General features: G+C 45.1%; 1 protein-coding gene across 1 annotated transcript in view; it reads left to right on the top strand.

Annotated features, from left to right (window-relative positions):
* The window catches only part of LOC124042141 (probable G-protein coupled receptor 158), a 118,602-nt gene that overhangs the window by 84,247 nt on the left and 13,921 nt on the right, over positions 1 to 20,434 (top strand). Inside the window, exons 7-8 of the mRNA XM_046360515.1 lie at positions 5,039 to 5,277; positions 17,068 to 17,206. Of these exons, the coding sequence (XP_046216471.1) occupies positions 5,039 to 5,277; positions 17,068 to 17,206 (378 nt within the window). The remainder of the gene's footprint in view (positions 1 to 5,038; positions 5,278 to 17,067; positions 17,207 to 20,434) is intronic.

The following is a 20,434-nucleotide window of genomic DNA, read 5'->3' as shown; positions in this document are numbered from 1 at the left end:
GGCCAAATGAGATAACTTCTGCAGTGTTCTGCCTAGAACTTCCTGTCTTTTCTCCCAAAGATTTTTCCCAAAGATGCCCTTTAATGAGTTTGCCCTGTAGAGTGCCCTCCAATAAACAGGTTCCTCTCAGGATCGGTCCTGGTTTGCCATTGTTCTATTTTGCTACTTAGTAGTCAAAGTGGGTGGACAGTGGTATAGGTAGCACTTTACATTCTCAATCACTATCTACCGTAGCATAGAGTTCTCTCCACGATCCTCTGGAAATGACTTGGCTTTCATGTTGGCCTTTTTACATTTCGCAGAGACAGCAGAGAAACAACTCAATCTGATCAAGTGTGTGTGTGTGTGTGTGTGTGTGTGTGTGTGTGTGTGTGTGTGTGTGTGTGTGTGTGTGTGTGTGTGTGTGTGTGTGTGTGTGTGTGTGTGTGTGTGTGTGTGTGTGTGTGTGTGTGTGTGTGTGTGTGTGTGTGTGTGTGTGTGTGTGTGTGTGTGTGTGTGTGTGTGTATTGTCCACTCCCACTTCAGTTAATATAGCTTTGTGAGTGCAGAAAATAGGGGGCCAAAGGGCAGCCTGCTACTTCCCCTGACAAAATTACAATTTAAGTTCCTCGTGGTGTGATGGGCTTGAAACCTAACCTTAGTGTCAGTTCAATATAGGAGAATCCCACAAAGATATCAAAGATGAGGCAGGATCAATCATGGTCTGTCCCTCAGAGACCCCAGAGGTTAAAATAGCTCCTTATATCTATGCTAATCTAGACCACACTTCAGAGAACACACTGTTGCTAGCTCTTGCAAGGGTCTTTCAGCTGTAGTATAGGAGAAGTAATAACGGAAGCCATAACACTGATGAATGCTAGCAGTGGTAGAATGAGTAATCAAATCAAATCAAATTTATTTATATAGCCCTTCGTACATCAGCTGATATCTCAAAGTGCTGTACAGAAACCCAGCCTAAAACCCCAAACAGCAAACAATGCAGGTGTAAAAGCACGTAATGCAGTGTAATGAATGCTAGCAGTGGTAGAAGGAATAATGCAGTGTAATGAATGCTAGCAGTGGTAGAAGGAATAATGCAGTGTAATGAATGCTAGCAGTGGTAGAAGGAATAATGCAGTGTAATGAATGCTAACAATGGTGGAAGGAATAATGCAGTGTAATGAATGCTAGCAGTGGTAGAAGGAATAATGCAGTGTAATGAATGCTAATGTCACGCCTTGGTCATTGTATTTTGTGTTTTTGTTATATGTTTGGGTAGGCCAGGGTGTGACATGGGTTTATATGTTGTTTTCGTATTGGGGTTTGTATTATTTGGGATCGCGGCTGATTAGGGGTGTGGTATAGGCTTGGCTGCCTGAGGCGATTCCTAATCAGTCAGGTGATTCTCGTCTTGGATTGGGAACCGTATTTAGGCAGCCTTAGTTTCGCTTTGTATTTCGTGGGTGATTGTACCTGTCTCTGTGTTGTAGTCACCAGATAGGCTGTAATTAGTTTCACGTTCCGTTCTGTTGTTTTTGTATTTAGTTTCAGTTATTTCATGTACCGCGTTCTTTTCATTTAAGTCATGAGTAACCAACACGCTGCATTTCGGTCCGACTCTCTTCCTTCAACAGACGAACGCCGTTACAGCTAACAGTGGTAGAAGGAGTAATGCAGTGTAATGAATGCTAACAGTGGTAGAAGGAGTAATGCAGTGTAATGAATGCTAACAGTGGTAGAAGGAGTAATGCAGTGTAATGAATGCTAACAGTGGTAGAAGGAGTAATGCAGTGTAATGAATGCTAACAGTGGTAGAAGGAGTAATGCAGTGTAATGAATGCTAACAGTGGTAGAAGGAATAATGCAGTGTAATGAATGCTAACAGTGGTAGAAGGAATAATGCAGTGTAATGAATGCTAACAGTGGTAGAAGGAATAATGCAGTGTAATGAATGCTAACAGTGGTAGAAGGAATAATGCAGTGTAATGAATGCTAACAGTGGTAGAAGGAATAATGCAGTGTAATGAATGCTAACAGTGGTAGAAGATAAAAAGTGGTTTCAGTAAAAGTAGTGTTGCTTGTGTCAGTTACATAATTAGAAGAATCAATAATGAAAGGGATGAATAGCAGTAGTTTCCCATGATGTCTTGATCACTTAATGAAACATATATCTTTACCTTGATGGGTTCAGATTTCTCAACTTTAAATAGTGTTAATCATCAGAGATTTATAATAGAGACATGATGGGTGCCATAGTCTAGGACAGGGGTGTCAAACATACGGCCCGCGGGCCGGAACCGGCCCCCAAGGAGGTTCGATCAGGCCCGCAGGATAATTTGAAAGTGGAAAAAATGCATAAAAGACATGGAATTAATATTTTTAATTCGCTGCAATTCATGGATTATCCGCTAAGGGGCGCACTCTTTCCATCAGAGTAGAAGACAAGCCGCATCACTGAGACAGACTGAAAACAGCAGACGGTATCAATGCGCCATCTGCTGCTTGTTACGACGTTGTTAATACCTTGGTCTCTACCTCTCCGCTACACCCTCATTAGCCAAAATGTCGTTATCCAAACGGAGAAAAGTAGATAAGGAGTGTAGAATTTCATAAAAAATTTAGAATTTCATTAATTCATTAGTTCATTAAATTTCAATATTTTCCTAATGTTCTTGTGCTTCTTTACACCAAAACAAAGGAAAGACATGATATTTTGGTTATTTATAGCAGAGTATGGTATAATTTTAATGGTCCGGCCCACTTGACATCTCCCTAGGCCGTATGTGGCCCACGATGCGAAATGAGTTTGACACCCCTGGTCTAGGGTCTACACCAGAAGTTAATGGGTATCTGTAGGAGGAATGGATATGGTGGAGGCAAAAACAACCACATGTTGGCAGCCACTGATAATGGTGGAGAGATGTGGTTTTTGTGAGAAATGGTGTCGAGGTCAGGTCACATTAATGGAGAAGGAACAGTTTGTTGCCCGCATCACTTAACTTTCTGCCTAGTAAAGATGTGATGTTTAGAGAGAAGGAGGAGACTCCACCCAAATTGGGATGTATATATATATATATACTACCACTGGAGGAACCATGTCTTTGTCTTATACAGCTGTGTGTTTTACTATTGCCTTTATTTAACCAGGCAAGTCAGTTAAGAACAAATTCTTATTTTCAATAACAACCTAGGAACAGTGGGTTAACTGCCTGTTCAGGGGTAGAACCACATATTTTTACCTAATCTGGTTATAACAGCCACCAGTTTGTTGTAATATGGTTATATATAACAGACACCAGTTGGTTGTAATCTGGTTATATATAACAGACAACAGTTGGTTGTAATCTGTTTATATATAACAGAGACCAGTTGGTTGTAATCTGTTTATATATAACAGAGACCAGTTGGTTGTAATCTGTTTATATATAACAGAGACCAGTTGGTTGTAATCTGTTTATATATAACAGACACCAGTTGGTTGTAATCTGGTTATATATAACAGAGACCAGTTGGTTGTAATCTGTTTATATATAACAGACACCAGTTGGTTGTAATCTGGTTATATATAACAGAGACCAGTTGGTTGTAATATGGTTATATATAACAGACACCAGTTGGTTGTAATCTGGTTATATTTACATTTACATTTAAGTCATTTAGCAGACGCTCTTATCCAGAGCGACTTACAAATTGGTGCATTCACCTTATGACATCCAGTGGAACAGTCACTTTACAATAGTGCATCTAAATCTTAAAGGGGGGTGAGAGGGATTACTTATCCTGTCCTAGGTATTCCTTAAAGAGGTGGGGTTTCAGTTGTCTCCGGAAGGTGGTGATTGACTCCGCTGTCCTGGCGTCGTGAGGGAGTTTGTTCCACCATTGGGGGGCCAGAGCAGTGAACAGTTTTGACTGGGCTGAGCGGGAGCTGTACTTCCTCAGTGGTAGGGAGGCGAGCAGGCCAGAGGTGGATGAACGCAGTGCCCTTGTTTGGGTGTAGGGCCTGATCAGAGCCTGGAGGTACTGAGGTGCCGTTCCCCTCACAGCTCCGTAGGCAAGCACCATGGTCTTGTAGCGGATGCGAGCTTCAACTGGAAGCCAGTGGAGAGAACGGAGGAGCGGGGTGACGTGAGAGAACTTGGAAAGGTTGAACACCAGACGGGCTGCGGCGTTCTGGATGAGTTGAAGGGGTTTAATGGCACAGGCAGGGAGCCCAGCCAACAGCGAGTTGCAGTAATCCAGACGGGAGATGACAAGTGCCTGGATTAGGACCTGCGGCGCTTCCTGTGTGAGGCAGGGTCGTACTCTGCGGATGTTGTAGAGCATGAACCTACAGGAACGGGCCACCGCCTTGATGTTGGTTGAGAACGACAGGGTGTTGTCCAGGATCACGCCAAGGTTCTTAGCGCTCTGGGAGGAGGACACAATGGAGTTGTCAACCGTGATGGCGAGATCATGGAACGGGCAGTCCTTCCCCGGGAGGAAGAGCAGCTCAGTCTTGCCGAGGTTCAGCTTGAGGTGGTGATCTGTTATATATATAACAGACACCAGTTGGTTGTAATCTGTTTATATATAACAGACACCAGTTGGTTGTAATCTGGTTATATATAACAGACACCAGTTGGTTGTAATATGGTTATATATAACAGACACCAGTTGGTTGTAATCTGTTTATATATAACAGACAACAGTTGGTTGTAATCTGGTTATATATAACAGACACCAGTTGGTTGTAATCTGGTTATATATAACAGACACCAGTTGGTTGTAATATGGTTATATATATATATATATATGCCATTTAGCATATGCTTTTATCCAAAGCGACTTACAGTCATGTGTGCATACATTCTACGTATGGGTGGTCCCGGGAATCGAACCCACTACCCTGGCGTTACAAGCGCCATGCTCTACCAACTGAGCTACAGAAGGACCAGTTGGTTGTAGTCTGGTTATATGACGTCTTCTCAACGAGAACCATAAAACCCTAAAATGACACTATTAGACGTCACGTGCCAAATTTGAGAACAGAAACAACCCTTCTCTCTCTTCTCTACTCCAGGGTGCTGAAGGTGTTCCTGTCCCGTACGGCACAGCGGACACCCTACATCACCAGCTGGCGGGTGCTGCGTCTGCTGGGGGTCATCCTGCTGGTGGTGCTGTGGTTTCTGGTGGCCTGGACCTCGGCCGTGTGTCAGACACCCGACCGGACGTCGGCCCTCATCAATGTGGGCCTCACCCCCGACGGGCTGCAGTTCAGCATGTGCCTGCTGGACCGTTGGGATTACATGATGGCAGTTGGTGAGTTGTGACAGAAGTGTGGACCTCTTGTCAATACCCCTAGTCAATTACCAACTGGGCAAACTAGTTGAAATGACATTGTTAAAGCAAAACAATTATTGAAATTATCAAATAAAATCAAGCTTTATTTATACAGCACATTTCAGACATGGAATGCAACAGAATGTGCTTCACAGAAAATAAATGATAAAAAAAACAATGAAAATGAAAACTGAAATATTTACTAAAACAACAAATTTAGGAGGATAAAAAACAAAATAATAATAAAAAAAACTGAAAGACTAAAGTACCCAAAGGAAAAGCAAAGCCAAAGAGGTGTGTTTTAAAATCTCTTTTAAATGTGTCCACAGTTTCAGCCCCCCTCAGGTTCTCTGGCAGAGGGCTGGGGGCATAGTAACTAAAGGCTGCCTCTCCATGCCTCTTGGTCCCAGGCTTTAGGAGAGTTAAAAGGCCAGTGACAGAGGACCTGAGGGTGCAGTGTACAGTCATTGTTATCATATATGAAATTATAAGTACCTCACGTCACTCGTAAAAAGACGAAGCAATTAGCCTATTAAAATGTTTATCTAATATATCTAATATCTGACTCCATAAAGATAATTAATATAAACAAGCGTTAGGCAATGAGATGACGTTGACTAGCAAGAATTGGTCTGGGAATTGTCTATATCAAAGACAAATATTTAATTTACATTGTACAATTCATGGATTCACATGCAAGGCATAAATTAAGATACATTTACATTACATTACATTACATTTAAGTCATTTAGCAGACGCTCTTATCCAGAGCGACTTACAAATTGGTGCATTCACCTTATGACATCCAGTGGAACAGTCACTTTACAATAGTGCATCTAAATCTTAAAGGGGCGGGGGGGGGAATACTTATCCTATCCTAGGTATTCCTTAAAGAGGTGGGGTTTCAGGTGTCTCCGGAAGGTGGTGATTGACTCCGCTGTCCTGGCGTCGTGAGGGAGTTTGTTCCACCATTGGGGGGGCCAGAGCAGCGAACAGCTTTGACTGGGCTGAGCGGGAGCTTGTAATGCATTAAGAAGCATTACAAGTCATTATTCCAAGCAGGACAAAGCACGAATAAAGAGATGCTTACTAGGCCAGAGTCCTAGAAGCCTAGTAAATTCCTACAAGCATTTTGCTACAAGCAATAACATCTGCTAAATATGTGTATGTGACCAATAACATTCGATTTGATTTGGATTTGATGATGAATTGATCATACAACCTTCCTCCATGACTGGAAACACAATAAGAGAAAGAACAAAGGCATGTAATTCCATTTATAACATCTAACGGTGTAACCTTTCAACCCAAAACCAACCACCATTAACCAGTCAAAAAAAATACCAAGTTTACAGTAACCTCAACACTTCCTGGCCCAATCTCCACAGGGTGTCATGCAGGTGAAAGAGGACCCAAAAGCGACTTGGCGAAAACAGAGTCTTTAATCCAGAAAAGTGAATACAAACAAAAAAACACAACTTTCACTCGAAATGACGAGGACCAACTGGAGACTCGATCTTGAACAGCAGGTGAACAGCAGGTTGCCTCGGGAAGGCACTCGAACCAGACAGACTCAGACACCTGCTCACCACGCAGCATCTGAGGAAAACACGACACGACAGGGCGATACACAATCACAGCACGGTGAATTCTAAACAAGGAACCGACAGGACAGGAACGGAACACAAAGGAAGAAATAGGGACTCTAATCAGGGGAAAGGATCGGGAACAGGTGTGGGAAGACTAAATGATGATTAGGGGAATAGGAACAGCTGGGAGCAGGAACGGAACGATAGAGAGAAGAGAGAGCGAGAGAGTGAGAGAGGGAGGGGGAGAGAGAGGGATAGAAAGAGGGAAAGAACCTAATAAGACCAGCAGAGGGAAATGAATAGAATGGGGAGCACAGGGACAAGACATGATAATAAATGACAAACATGACAGTACCCCCCCACTCACCGGGCGCCTCCTGGCGCACTCGAGGAGGAATCCTGGCGGCAACGGAGGAAATCATCGATGAGTGAACGGTCCAGCACGTCCCGAGACGGAACCCAACTCCTCTCCTCAGGACCGTAACCCTCCCAATCCACTAAGTATTGGTGACCCCGTCCCCGAGAACGCATGTCCATGATCTTATGTACCTTGTAAATAGGTGCGCTCTCGACAAGGACGGGAGGGGGGAGGGAAGACGAACGGGGGTGCGAAGAAAGGGCTTAACACAGGAGACATGGAAGACAGGATGGACGCGACGAAGATGTCGCGGAAGAAGCAGTCGCACAGCGACAGGATTGACGACCTGGGAGACACGGAACGGACCAATGAACCGCGGAGTCAACTTACGAGAAGCTGTCGTAAGAGGAAGGTTGCGAGTGGAAAGCCACACTCTCTGGCCGCAACAATACCTTGGACTCTTAATCCTGCGTTTATTGGCGGCTCTCACAGTCTGTGCCCTGTAACGGCAAAGTGCAGACCTCACCCTCCTCCAGGTGCGCTCACAACGTTGGACAAACGCTTGAGCGGAGGGAACGCTGGACTCGGCAAGCTGGGATGAGAACAGAGGAGGCTGGTAACCCAGACTACTCTGAAACGGGGATAACCCGGTAGCAGACGAAGGAAGCGAATTGTGAGCGTATTCTGCCCAGGGGAGCTGTTCTGCCCAAGACGCAGGGTTTCTGAAAGAAAGGCTGCGTAGTATGCGACCAATCGTCTGATTGGCCCTCTCTGCTTGACCGTTAGACTGGGGATGAAACCCGGAGGAGAGACTGACGGACGCACCAATCAAACGACAGAACTCCCTCCAAAACTGTGACGTGAATTGCGGGCCTCTGTCTGAAACGGCGTCTAACGGGAGGCCATGAATTCTGAATACATTCTCAATAATGATTTGTGCCGTCTCCTTAGCGGAAGGAAGTTTAGCGAGGGGAATGAAATGTGCCGCCTTAGAGAACCTATCGACAACCGTAAGAATCACAGTCTTCCCCGCAGACAAAGGCAGACCGGTAATGAAGTCTAAGGCGATGTGAGACCATGGTCGAGAAGGAATGGGAGCGGTCTGAGACGACCGGCAGGAGGAGAGTTACCCGACTTAGTCTGCGCGCAGTCCGAACAAGCAGCCACGAAACGGCGCGTGTCACGCTCCTGAGTCGGCCACCAAAAGCGCTGGCGAATAGACGCAAGAGTGCCTCGAACACCGGGATGACCAGCTAACTTGGCAGAGTGAGCCCACTGAAGAACAGCCAGACGAGTGGAAACAGGAACGAAAAGGAGGTTACTAGGACAAGCGCGCGGCGACGCAGTGTGCGTGAGTGCTTGCTTAACCTGTCTTTCAATTCCCCAGACTGTTAACCCGACAACACGCCCATAAGGAAGAATCCCCTCGGGATCAGTAGAAGCCACAGAAGAACTAAACAGACGGGATAAGGCATCAGGCTTGGTGTTCTTGCTACCTGGACGGTAAGAAATCACAAACTCGAAACGAGCGAAAAACAACGCCCAACGAGCTTGACGGGCATTAAGTCGTTTGGCAGAACGGATGTACTCAAGGTTCTTATGGTCTGTCCAAACGACAAAAGGAACGGTCCCCCTCCAACCACTGTCGCCATTCGCCTAGGGCTAAGCGGATGGCGAGCAGTTCACGGTTACCCACATCATAGTTGCGCTCAGATGGCGACAGGCGATGAGAAAAATAAGCGCAAGGATGAACCTTATCGTCAGACTGGAAGCGCTGGGATAGAATGGCTCCCACGCCTACCTCTGAAGCGTCAACCTCGACAATGAATTGTCTAGTGACGTCAGGAGTAACGAGGATAGGAGCGGACGTAAAACGTTCTTTTAGAAGATCAAAAGCTCCCTGGGCGGAACCGGACCACTTAAAACACGTCTTGACAGAAGTAAGAGCTGTGAGAGGGGCAGCAACTTGACCGAAATTACGAATGAAACGCCGATAGAAATTAGCGAAACCTAAAAAGCGCTGCAACTCGACACGTGACCTTGGAACGGGCCAATCACTGACAGCTTGGACCTTAGCGGAATCCATCTGAATGCCTTCAGCGGAAATAACGGAACCGAGAAAAGTAACGGAGGAGACATGAAAAGAGCACTTCTCAGCCTTTACGTAGAGACAATTCTCTAAAAGGCGCTGTAGAACACGTCGAACGTGCTGAACATGAATCTCGAGTGACGGAGAAAAAATCAGGATATCGTCAAGATAGACAAAAACAAAGATGTTCAGCATGTCTCTCAGAACATCATTAACTAATGCCTGAAAAACAGCTGGCGCATTGGCGAGACCGAACGGCAGAACCCGGTACTCAAAATGCCCTAACGGAGTGTTAAACGCCGTTTTCCACTCGTCCCCCTCTCTGATGCGCACGAGATGGTAAGCGTTACGAAGGTCCAACTTAGTAAAGCACCTGGCTCCCTGCAGAATCTCGAAGGCTGATGACATAAGGGGAAGCGGATAACGATTCTTAACCGTTATGTCATTCAGCCCTCGATAATCCACGCAGGGGCGCAGAGTACCGTCCTTCTTCTTAACAAAAAAGAACCCCGCCCCGGCCGGAGAGGAAGAAGGCACTATGGTACCGGCGTCAAGAGACACAGACAAATAATCCTCGAGAGCCTTACGTTCGGGAGCCGACAGAGAGTATAGTCTACCTCGAGGAGGAGTGGTCCCCGGAAGGAGATCAATACTACAATCATACGACCGGTGAGGAGGAAGGGAGTTGGCTCGGGACCGACTGAAGACCGTGCGCAGATCATGATATTCCTCCGGCACTCCTGTCAAATCGCCAGGTTCCTCCTGAGAAGTAGGGACAGAAGAAACGGGAGGGATGGCAGACATTAAACACTTCACATGACAAGAAACGTTCCAGGATAGGATAGAATTACTAGACCAATTAATAGAAGGATTATGACATACTAGCCAGGGATGACCCAAAACAACAGGTGTAAACGGTGAACGGAAAATCAAAAAAGAAATAGTCTCACTGTGGTTACCAGATACTGTGAGGGTTAAAGGTAGTGTCTCAAATCTGATACTGGGAAGATGACTACCATCTAAGGCGAACATGGGCGTAGGCTTCTCTAACTCTCTGAAAGGAATGTCATGTTTCCGAACCCATGCTTCGTCCATGAAACAACCCTCAGCCCCAGAGTCTATCAAGGCACTACATGTAGCACCCGAACCGGTCCAGCGTAGATGGACCGACAAAGTAGTACAGGATTTTGATGGAGAGACTTGAGTAGTTGCGCTCACCTGTAGCCCTCCGCTTACAGATGAGCTCTGGCTTTTACTGGACATGAATTAACAAAATGTCTAGCAACTCCGCAATAGAGGCACAGGCGGTTGGTGATCCTCCGTTCGCTCTCTTTAGTCGAGATGCGAATCCCTCCCAGCTGCATGGGCTCAGTCTCAAAGCCAGAGGAGGGAGATGGTTGCGATGCGGAGCAGGGAAACACCGTTGATGCGAGCTCTCTTCCACGAGCTCGGTGACGAAGATCTACCCGTCGTTCTATGCGGATGGCGAGAGCAATCAAAGAGTCCACATCTGAAGGAACCTCCCGGGAGAGAATCTCATCCTTAACCACTGCGTGGAGTCCCTCCAGAAAACGAGCGAGAGCAGCGCCGGCTCGTTCCACTCACTAGAGGCAGCAAGAGTGCGAAACTCAATAGAATAATCCGTTATGGACCGTTCACCTTGGCATAAGGAAGCCAGGGCCCTAGAAGCCTCCCTACCAAAAACTGAACGGTCAAAAACCCGAATCATCTCCTCTTTAAAGTTCTGGAACTTGTTAGAGCAATCAGCCCTTGCCTCCCAGATAGCTGTGCCCCATTCTCGAGCCCGGCCAGTAAGGAGTGAAATGACGTAAGCAACCCGAGCTCTCTCTCTAGAGTATGTGTTGGGTTGGAGAGAGAACACAATCTCACACTGCGTGAGAAAGGAGCGGCACTCAGTGGGCTGCCCGGAGTAGCAAGGTGGGTTATTAACCCTAGGTTCTGGAGGCTCGGCAGGCCAGGAAGTAACAGGTGGCACGAGACGTAGACTCTGGAACTGTCCAGAGAGGTCGGAAACCTGAGCGGCCAGGTTCTCCACGGCATGGCGAGCAGCAGACAATTCCTGCTCGTGTCTGCCGAGCATGGCTCCTTGGATCTCGACGGCAGTGTAACGAGCGTCTGAAGTCGCTGGGTCCATTCCTTGGTCGGTTCCTTCTGTCATGCAGGTGAAAGAGGACCCAAAAGCGACTCGGCGAAAACAGAGTCTTTAATCCAGAAAAGTGAATACAAACAAAAAAACACAACTTTCACTCGAAATGACGAGGACCAACTGGAGACTCGATCTTGAACAGCAGGTGAACAGCAGGTTGCCTCGGGAAGGCACTCGAACCAGACAGACTCAGACACCTGCTCACCACGCAGCATCTGAGGAAAACACGACACGACAGGGCGATACACAATCACAGCACGGTGAATTCTAAACAAGGAACCGACAGGACAGGAACGGAACACAAAGGAAGAAATAGGGACTCTAATCAGGGGAAAGGATCGGGAACAGGTGTGGGAAGACTAAATGATGATTAGGGGAATAGGAACAGCTGGGAGCAGGAACGGAACGATAGAGAGAAGAGAGAGCGAGAGAGTGAGAGAGGGAGGGGGAGAGAGAGGGATAGAAAGAGGGAAAGAACCTAATAAGACCAGCAGAGGGAAACGAATAGAATGGGGAGCACAGGGACAAGACATGATAATAAATGACAAACATGACACAGGGTGTTACAGCATTTAAAGGCTTGTGGTGGGGGATGAGACCAATGGAAATGAGACAGAATTCCTGGACCATAAAAACATTTGCATAGAGATCATACATCCAGACACAGCGCCTTTGGAAAATATTCAGACCCTTTGACTTTTTCCACATTTTGTTACGTTACAGCCTTATTCTAAAATGTATTCAAAAAAAAATATCCTCCTCAATCTACACACAATTCTCCAGAATGACAAAGGGAAAACAGGTTTTTAGAAATGTTTGCAAATGTACAAAAAAACTAAAACTGAAATACCTTATTTACATAAGAATTCAGACCCCAGACCCCAGACCCCCTGTTTCCATTGATCATCCTTGAGATGTTTTCTACAACTTGATTGGAGTCCACTTGTGGTAAATTCAATTGATTGGACATGATTTGGAAAGGCACACACCTGTCTATGTAAGGTCCCACAGTTGACAATACATGTCAGAGCAAAAACCAAGACATGACGTCGAAGGAATTGTCCGTAGAGATCCGAGGCGGGATTGTGTCTAGGCACAGTACTGGGGAAGGGTACCAGAACATTTCTGCAGCATTGAAGGTCCCTAAAAACACAGTTGCCTCCATCATTATTAAATAGAAGAAGTTTGGAACCACCAAGACTCTTCCTAGAGCTGGCCGCCCAGCCAAACTGAGCAATCTAGGCAGAAGGGCCTTGGTCAGAGAGGTGACCAAGAATCTGATGGTCACTCTGACAGAGTTCTAGAGTCCCTCTGTGGAGATGGGAGAAACTTCCAGAAGGGCAACCATCTCTGTAGCATGCCACCAATCAGGCCATTATGGTAGAGTGGCCAGACAGAAGCCACTCTTCAGTAAAAGGCACATGACAGCCCGCTTGGAGTTTGCCAAAAGCCAACTAAAGGACTCTCAGACCATGAGAAACAAGATTTTCTGGTCTGATGAAACCAAGATTGAACTCTTTGGCCTGAATGCCAAACGTCACGTCTGGAGGAAATCTGGCACCATCCCTACGGTGAAGCATGGTGGTGGCAGCATCATGCTGTGGGGATGTTTTTCAGCAGCAGGAACTGGGAGACTAGTCAGGACCGAGGGAAAGATGAACAGAGCAAAGAACAGAGAGATATTTGATGAAAACCTGCTCCAGAGCGCACGACGACTTTAAGCATACAGCCAAGACAACGCAGGAGTGGATTCAGGACAGGTCTCTGGACTTGAACCCGATCAGACATCTCTGGAGAGACTTGAAAATAGCTGTGCAGCAACACTCCCCAACCAACCCGACAGAGATTGACAGGATCTGCAGAGAAGAATGAGAGAAACTCCCCAAATACAGGTGTGCCAAGCTTGTGGCTTCATACCCAAGAAGACTTGAGGCTGTAATGGCTCCCAAAGGTGCTTCAACAAAGTACTGAGTAAAGGATTTGAATACTTGTGTAAATGTGATATTATATTTTTTTATATACATTTGCAAAAATATCTAAAAAAACATTTTTTATTTGTCATTATGGGGTCTTTTGTGTGTAGATTGAGGGGGAGGACAGCTCAGGTAAAGGAGGAGGAGGACAGCTCAGGTAAAGGAGGGGGAGGACAGCTCAGGTAAAGGAGGGGGAGGACAGCTCAGGTAAAGGAGGGGGAGGACAGCTCAGGTAAAGGAGGGGAGGACAGCTCAGGTAAAGGAGGGGGAGGACAGCTCAGGTAAAGGAGGAGGAGGACTGCTCAGGTAAAGGAGGGGAGGACAGCTCAGGTAAAGGAGGGGAGGACAGCTCAGGTAAAGGAGGAGGAGGACAGCTAAGGTAAAGGAGGGGAGAGGAGAGCTCAGGTAAAGGAGGGGGAGGACAGCTCAGGTAAAGGAGGGAGGAGGACAGCTCAGGTAAAGGAGGGGGAGGACAGCTCAGGTAAAGGAGGGGAGGACAGCTCAGGTAAAGGAGGGGAGGACAGCTCAGGTAAAGGAGGGGAGGACAGCTCAGGTAAAGGAGGGGAGGACAGCTCAGGTAAAGGAGGGGGAGGACAGCTCAGGTAAAGGAGGGGAGGACAGCTCAGGTAAAGGAGGGGGAGAACAGCTCAGGTAAAGGAGGGGGGAGGACAGCTCAGGTAAAGGAGGGGGAGGACAGCTCAGGTAAAGGAGGGGGAGGACAGCTCGGGTAAAGGAGGAGGAGGACAGCTCAGGTCGCTGTTGACATAAGGCATAATAAGAACATTGTGCATCTTCGCAGGGAAGGCAGAGACAGCTAGTGAACCTGTACATATACATGGTGGAGAGGTCGGTCTGCGGTGCAGGATAGGGGAGGGCAGTGTGGGTTGGGAGTAGGCTGAAGGGCGATACCCACTCATCTAAGGCGCTATCAGGTTTTAAAAAACAGTTTTATTTGGGGCTCTATAATAATTATATGAATTATTTTGTAGTTCATTTTAAAAAGTGTTGATCATGTCTGTGTCAGTTCAAATGAATTATCCCTCCTACCAGCATTTACAAACAGCTCACCATGCATACTGGTTAAATACTAAGTATCTTATAATAAGTCGTCGTGATTTATGAATATTCATGAATAATAATACACTCTAATCACTATTTATAAATTATAATCTGCAATCCGACATGATTCCCATGTTGTCTTTGGTGTTAATTATTGAAGGAATGTAAATCAGGCTTGCTGTTATGGGCTCCAAACTAACAGTGAGTCAGACAACGGGGTGCAGTTCTGAGAACAGTTCTGAGAACATAGAATAAAGGAAACATGAGACTGCCTTACAGTTTTGAGAACAGTTCTTGGAAAAGGAATGTAAATTAGGGTCAATGTTATGGGTTCCTGAGTAACGGTGAGTCAGACAGTCGACAGTTCTGAAAACTGGGGCATGCAGTTTTGCAACAGAAAACGTAAGTCCAAGTAGTCCCTCCCTGTTTCAGTACGTTTTCTTCCATTTGGTGTCGATTGAATATGATCTATTTCTGAGAACGTAGAACAAAGGAGAGAGGAGAGACACAGACTACTGTACAGTTCTGAGAACAGTTTTTAGAAAGGAATGTAAATTAGTGTCACAGTTATGCGCTCCCAAATAACATTAAGTCAGACAACAGAGAGCAGTTCTGAGAACAGTTCTGAGAACATAGAATAAAGGAGAGAAGAGAGACTTGGACTGCCTTACAGTCTGCCTATCCCCAGCGACCTTGGAACACTAGAGAGGATCCCTCTCCAACAGGAGATCTGTCAACAAGGCAGTGGGCTGGCAATCAGTAGATTTGTCAACAAGGCAGTGGGTTGGCAGTCAGCAGATCTGTCAACAAGGCAGTGGGCTGGCAATCAGCAGATCTGTCAACAAGGCAGTGGGCTGGCAATCAGTAGATTTGTCAACAAGGCAGTGGGCTGGCAATCAGTAGATCTGTCAACAAGGCAGTGGGCTGGCAATCAGCAGATCTGTCAACAAGGCAGTGGGCTGGCAATCAGTAGATTTGTCAACAAGGCAGTGGGTTGGCAGTCAGCAGATCTGTCAACAAGGCAGTGGGCTGGCAATCAGTAGATTTGTCAACAAGGCAGTGGGTTGGCAGTCAGCAGATCTGTCAACAAGGCAGTGGGCTGGCAATCAGCAGATCTGTCAACAAGGCAGTGGGCTGGCAATCAGTAGATTTGTCAACAAGGCAGTGGGTTGGCAGTCAGCAGATCTGTCAACAAGGCAGTGGGCTGGCAATCAGTAGATTTGTCAACAATGCAGTGGGTTGGCAGTCAAGCTCTGGGAAATCAATTTTGGCAGAAAGGGAACTCTCCTTAGCAAATGTCAGTGGCTAGTAACTACATGATGTGCAGCCATCAACACTATGTGCATTAAACGACAGGCGGAGGGCCGTACATTTGGCCACTTGTCCCCCAGTGAATTGTGCCTTTTGAAAGGTGTGTGAGTGGAGATTAGTGATGTGAGGCCAGTATACTTCCCAATGGTGAGAGAGGTCTCATTTTGGCCGACTGAATTTTCTTTTGTAACTTTGTTTGAAATTAAAACAAAATAAACTTGAGGGAAGGATTTTTAGAGTGTGTCTCTCGTTCTTAGTACTTAGATATAGCACCATTGACACTTCTGATTGATTAATTATTTATACAATTACAGTGAATGTTTAACAGGTATAACAGGTAAAACATTCAAGGCTGCTTCATTAAAAATGGAATCGTTTTTCATATTCTTTGAAGGGTCTAGAAAAAAGCATGAGCTGGCGCACACACAAACATTTTGCGGAGGAACCGAATTTGCTCCCAAGAATCCAATAGGCAAACCCAACAATCCAATGGGCAAACCCAACAATCCAATAGGCAAATGCAACAATACAATGTGCAAACCCAACAATCCAATAGGCAAACCCAACAATCCAATAGGCAAACCCAACAATCCAATAGGCAAACCCAACAATCCAATAGGCAAACCCAACAATCCAATAGGCAAACCCAACAATCCAATAGGCAAACCCAACAATCCAATGGGCAAACCCAACAATCCAATAGGCAAACCCAACAATCCAATAGGCAAACCCAACAATCCAATGGGCAAACCCAACAATCCAATAGGCAAACCCAACAATCCAATGGGCAAACCCAACAATCCAATAGGCAAACCCAACAATACAGTAGGCAAACCCAACAATCCAATAGGCAAACCCAACAATCCAATAGGCAAACCAAACAATCCAATAGGCCAAAGTTTCCGCAAAGCAGTGCCCTCTCCCGGAGTGCCCACTGCATATTCTTTGAAGGCAACATGAGGACACCCTTGAATCGTATTGCTGCCATTTTGTACAAACCAAAGCAACAATGGTTGCCGTAAATAATACAGAACTTCCAGAATCTAATTTCAGTCAGCAGTCATTGGGTATTGTATACAGTATATACTGTATCTCTGCTATTTCTTTGGGAGAGTTAAGGACATTTAGAGTTAAGGGCATTTAGAATTAAGGGCATTTAGAGTTATTTTATAGTTAAGGACATTGGTCTAACCCACCTGTATTGTTGACCTCTCCTTATCTAGCTGAGTTCCTGTTTCTTCTGTGGGGAGTGTACCTCTGCTATGCTGTCTGGACCGTACCGTCAGCCTTCCATGAACCACGCTACATGACTGTTGCCATATACAATGAACTCCTCATATCGGCAGTATTCCACACCATTAGGTAAGTAATATGGTCACCTTGCACAGTCTTCACACTTAGCTGCCATAAAATGTAATCTATCAAGAGATTACATTCAAAAAAAATCCTAACGACCTACACACCCTACTCCACATTTTTAAAGTTAAAGAAAGATTATAGAAAAATGTCCTAAATAATACAAATGTAAAATTACGATGTCTTGATAGCATATGTCTTCACACGCCTGAGTTAATATTTGATGGAAGCACCTTTTGCAGTCGTTCTAGATGTGATTAATTTTGAATAAGATTCTACCAACCTTCCACAACACTTAGGGCATCATACAGGGCATTCAGAAAGTATTCAGACCTTCCCCTTTTCCACATTTTGTTACGTTACAGCCTTATTCCAAAATGGATAAAATAGTTTTTCCCCCTCATTAATCTACGCACAATAACCCATAATGAAAAAAGTAAAACCAAGTTTTTAGAAGTTTTTGCAAATGTATAATTAAATAAAAGTATTCAGACCCTTTACTCAGTACTTTCTTCTTAAGGCTAGGGGGCAGTATTCGGAAGTTCAGATGACTGACATGCCCAACTTAAACTGCCTGTTACTCAGGCCCAGAAGCTGGGATATGCATTTAATTGGTGGCATTGGATAGAAAACACTCTGAAGTTTCCAAAACTGTTAAAACAATATCTGTGAGTATAACAGAACTGATATGGCCGGCGACAACCCGAGGAGAATCCATCCGAAAATTATTTTTTTGAGATCACAGTCCATTCAAATGCTTGTCTATGAGATATTCAAAGGAATTCCTCCCAGATTGCAGTTCCCATGGCTTCCACTAGATGTCAAGAGTCTTTAGAAAGGGTTTCAGGCTTGTGTTTTGAAAAATGAATTAGTAGTTGTAGTTTTTCAAGGTGGCTCTCATTTTGACTGTAGTCTTGTGGCGGGCGTGGATGAGGGCGCGCACTTCGTTATTTATCTCCGGTATTGAACATATTATATTCCGTCTTAAATTGTATCCTTTATTTACATATTAAGGTACCTGAGGATTGATTAGAAACATTGTTTGACTTGTTTGGATGAAGTTTATTGGTAGCTGTTCGGATTCCTTTGTCTGCATGTTGAACAAGTGAAACGGGTGGATTACTGAATGAAACTTTTTTGTGATATAAAGAATGACTTTATTGAACAAAACAACCATTTGTTGTGTAGCTGGGACCCTTGGAATTGCAAACAGAGGAAGATCTTCAAAGGTAAGTGATTTATTTTATCACTATTTCTGATTTTTGTGATACCTCCGCTGGTTTGGAAGATGTTTTTAATGCTGGTGTAGGCGGGGCGCTGTCCTCAGATAATCACATGTTATGCTTTTTCCGTAAAGCCTTTTTGAAATCTGACAATGCTGTTGGATTAACAAGAAGTTAAGCGATGTAAGACACTTGTATTTTCAAGAATGTTTAATATTACCTTTTCTGTCTTTTGAATTTCGCGCTCTGCAATTTCACCGGATGTTGTCGAGGTGGGTCCCACCTAGCCCTAAGAAGTTATTATTAATGCACTTTTGGCAGCAATTATAGCCTTGAGTCTTCATGGGTATGACTCTACAAGCTTGGCACACCTGTATTTGGGGAGTTTCTCCCATTCTACTCTGCAGATCCCATCTCAAGCTCTGTCAGGTTGGATGGGGTGCGTCGCTGCACAGCTATTTTCAGGTCTCTCCAGAGATGTTCGATCGGGTTCCCGTCTGGGCTCTGGCTGGGCCACTCAAGGACATTCAAGACTTGTCCCGAATCCACTCCTGTGTTGTCTTGGCTGTGTGCTTAGTGTTGTTGTCCTGTTGGAAGTTAAAACCTTCACCCAAGTCTGAGGTCCTGAGTGCTCTGGATCAGGTTTTCATCAAGGATCTCTCTATACTTTACTCCATTCATCTTTTCCTCGATCCTGACTAGTCTCCCAGACCCTGCCACTGAAAACCATCCCCACAGCATGATGCTGCCACCACCATGCTTTACTGTAGGGAAGGTATTGGCCACGTGATGAGCGGTGCCTGGTTTCCTCCAGACGTGATGCTTGGCATTCAGGCCAAAGAGTTTAATCTTGGTTTCATCAGACCAGAGAATCTTGTTTCTCGTGGTCTGGGAGTCCTTTAGGTGCCTTTTGGTAAACTCCAAGCAGGCTGTCAGCTGCCTTTTACTGAGGAGTAGTCTGGCCACTCTACCATAAAGGCCTGCTTGGTTGGGTGCTGCAGAGATGGTTGTCCACAGAGGAACTCTGGATCTTTGTCAGAGTGACCATCGCGTTCTTGGTCACCTCCCTGATCAATGCTACAGACATTTTTTTGGTACCTTTCCCCAGAACTCTGAGCTCTACGGATAATTCCTTCGGATTCATGGCTTGGTTTTGGCTCCGACATGCACTGTCAACTGTGGGACCTTATATAGACAGGTGTGTGCCTTTCCAAATCATGTCCAATCAATTCAATTTACCACAGATGGACTCCAATCAAGTTGTAGAAACATCTCAAGAATGATCAATGGAAACAGGATGCACCTGAGCTCAATAGTCAGGTCTCATAGCAAAGGGTCTGACTACTTATGTAAATAAGGTATTTCTGTTTTTATTTTTAAAAATGACTGAAAACCTGTTTTCGCTTTGTCATTATGGGGAGTTGTGTGTAGATTGATGAGGAAAATAATTTATTTAATCCATTTTAGAATAAGGCTGTAACGTAATGTGGAAAAAGTCAAAGTGTCTGAATAATTTCCAAATGATCAAAATTGCTCAGTACATTTTGTTGGAAGTCATTGATAGTAAAAAGTTAGAGGGAAACTCACCGTAGTCTTCTGAAAACCTAACCCTGGGATAGAGTTGTATTTTTCATCGAGACAATTACACACATTTATTTAACCTTTATTTAATTGTAATGCCAAAGATTGCTTTCTAACACAGAACCCAAACCGGCTGTGCGATCGTGCGCTATCGTGCATGCATTTATTTTGTCCCCCTACAGCAAACGCGATCATGACACGCAGCTTAAAATATCAAAACAAACTCTGAACCAATGACATTCATTTCGGGACAGGTCGAAAAGCATTAAACATGTATGGCAAATGGCTAGTTAGCTTGCACTTGCTATCTAATTTGTCCTATTTAGCTAGCTTGCTGTTGCTAGCTAAAGATTGAGTTGTTATTTTACCTGAAATGCACAAGGTCCTCTACTCCGACAATTAATCCACACATAAAATCGTTTCTAGTCAT

The sequence above is a fragment of the Oncorhynchus gorbuscha genome, linkage group LG08 (assembly GCF_021184085.1).
Source record: "Oncorhynchus gorbuscha isolate QuinsamMale2020 ecotype Even-year linkage group LG08, OgorEven_v1.0, whole genome shotgun sequence".
NCBI classification, from domain to species: domain Eukaryota; kingdom Metazoa; phylum Chordata; class Actinopteri; order Salmoniformes; family Salmonidae; genus Oncorhynchus; species Oncorhynchus gorbuscha.
The sequence above is the reverse complement of the archived record's forward strand: the minus strand, read 5'-3'. Positions and strand labels throughout refer to the sequence as shown.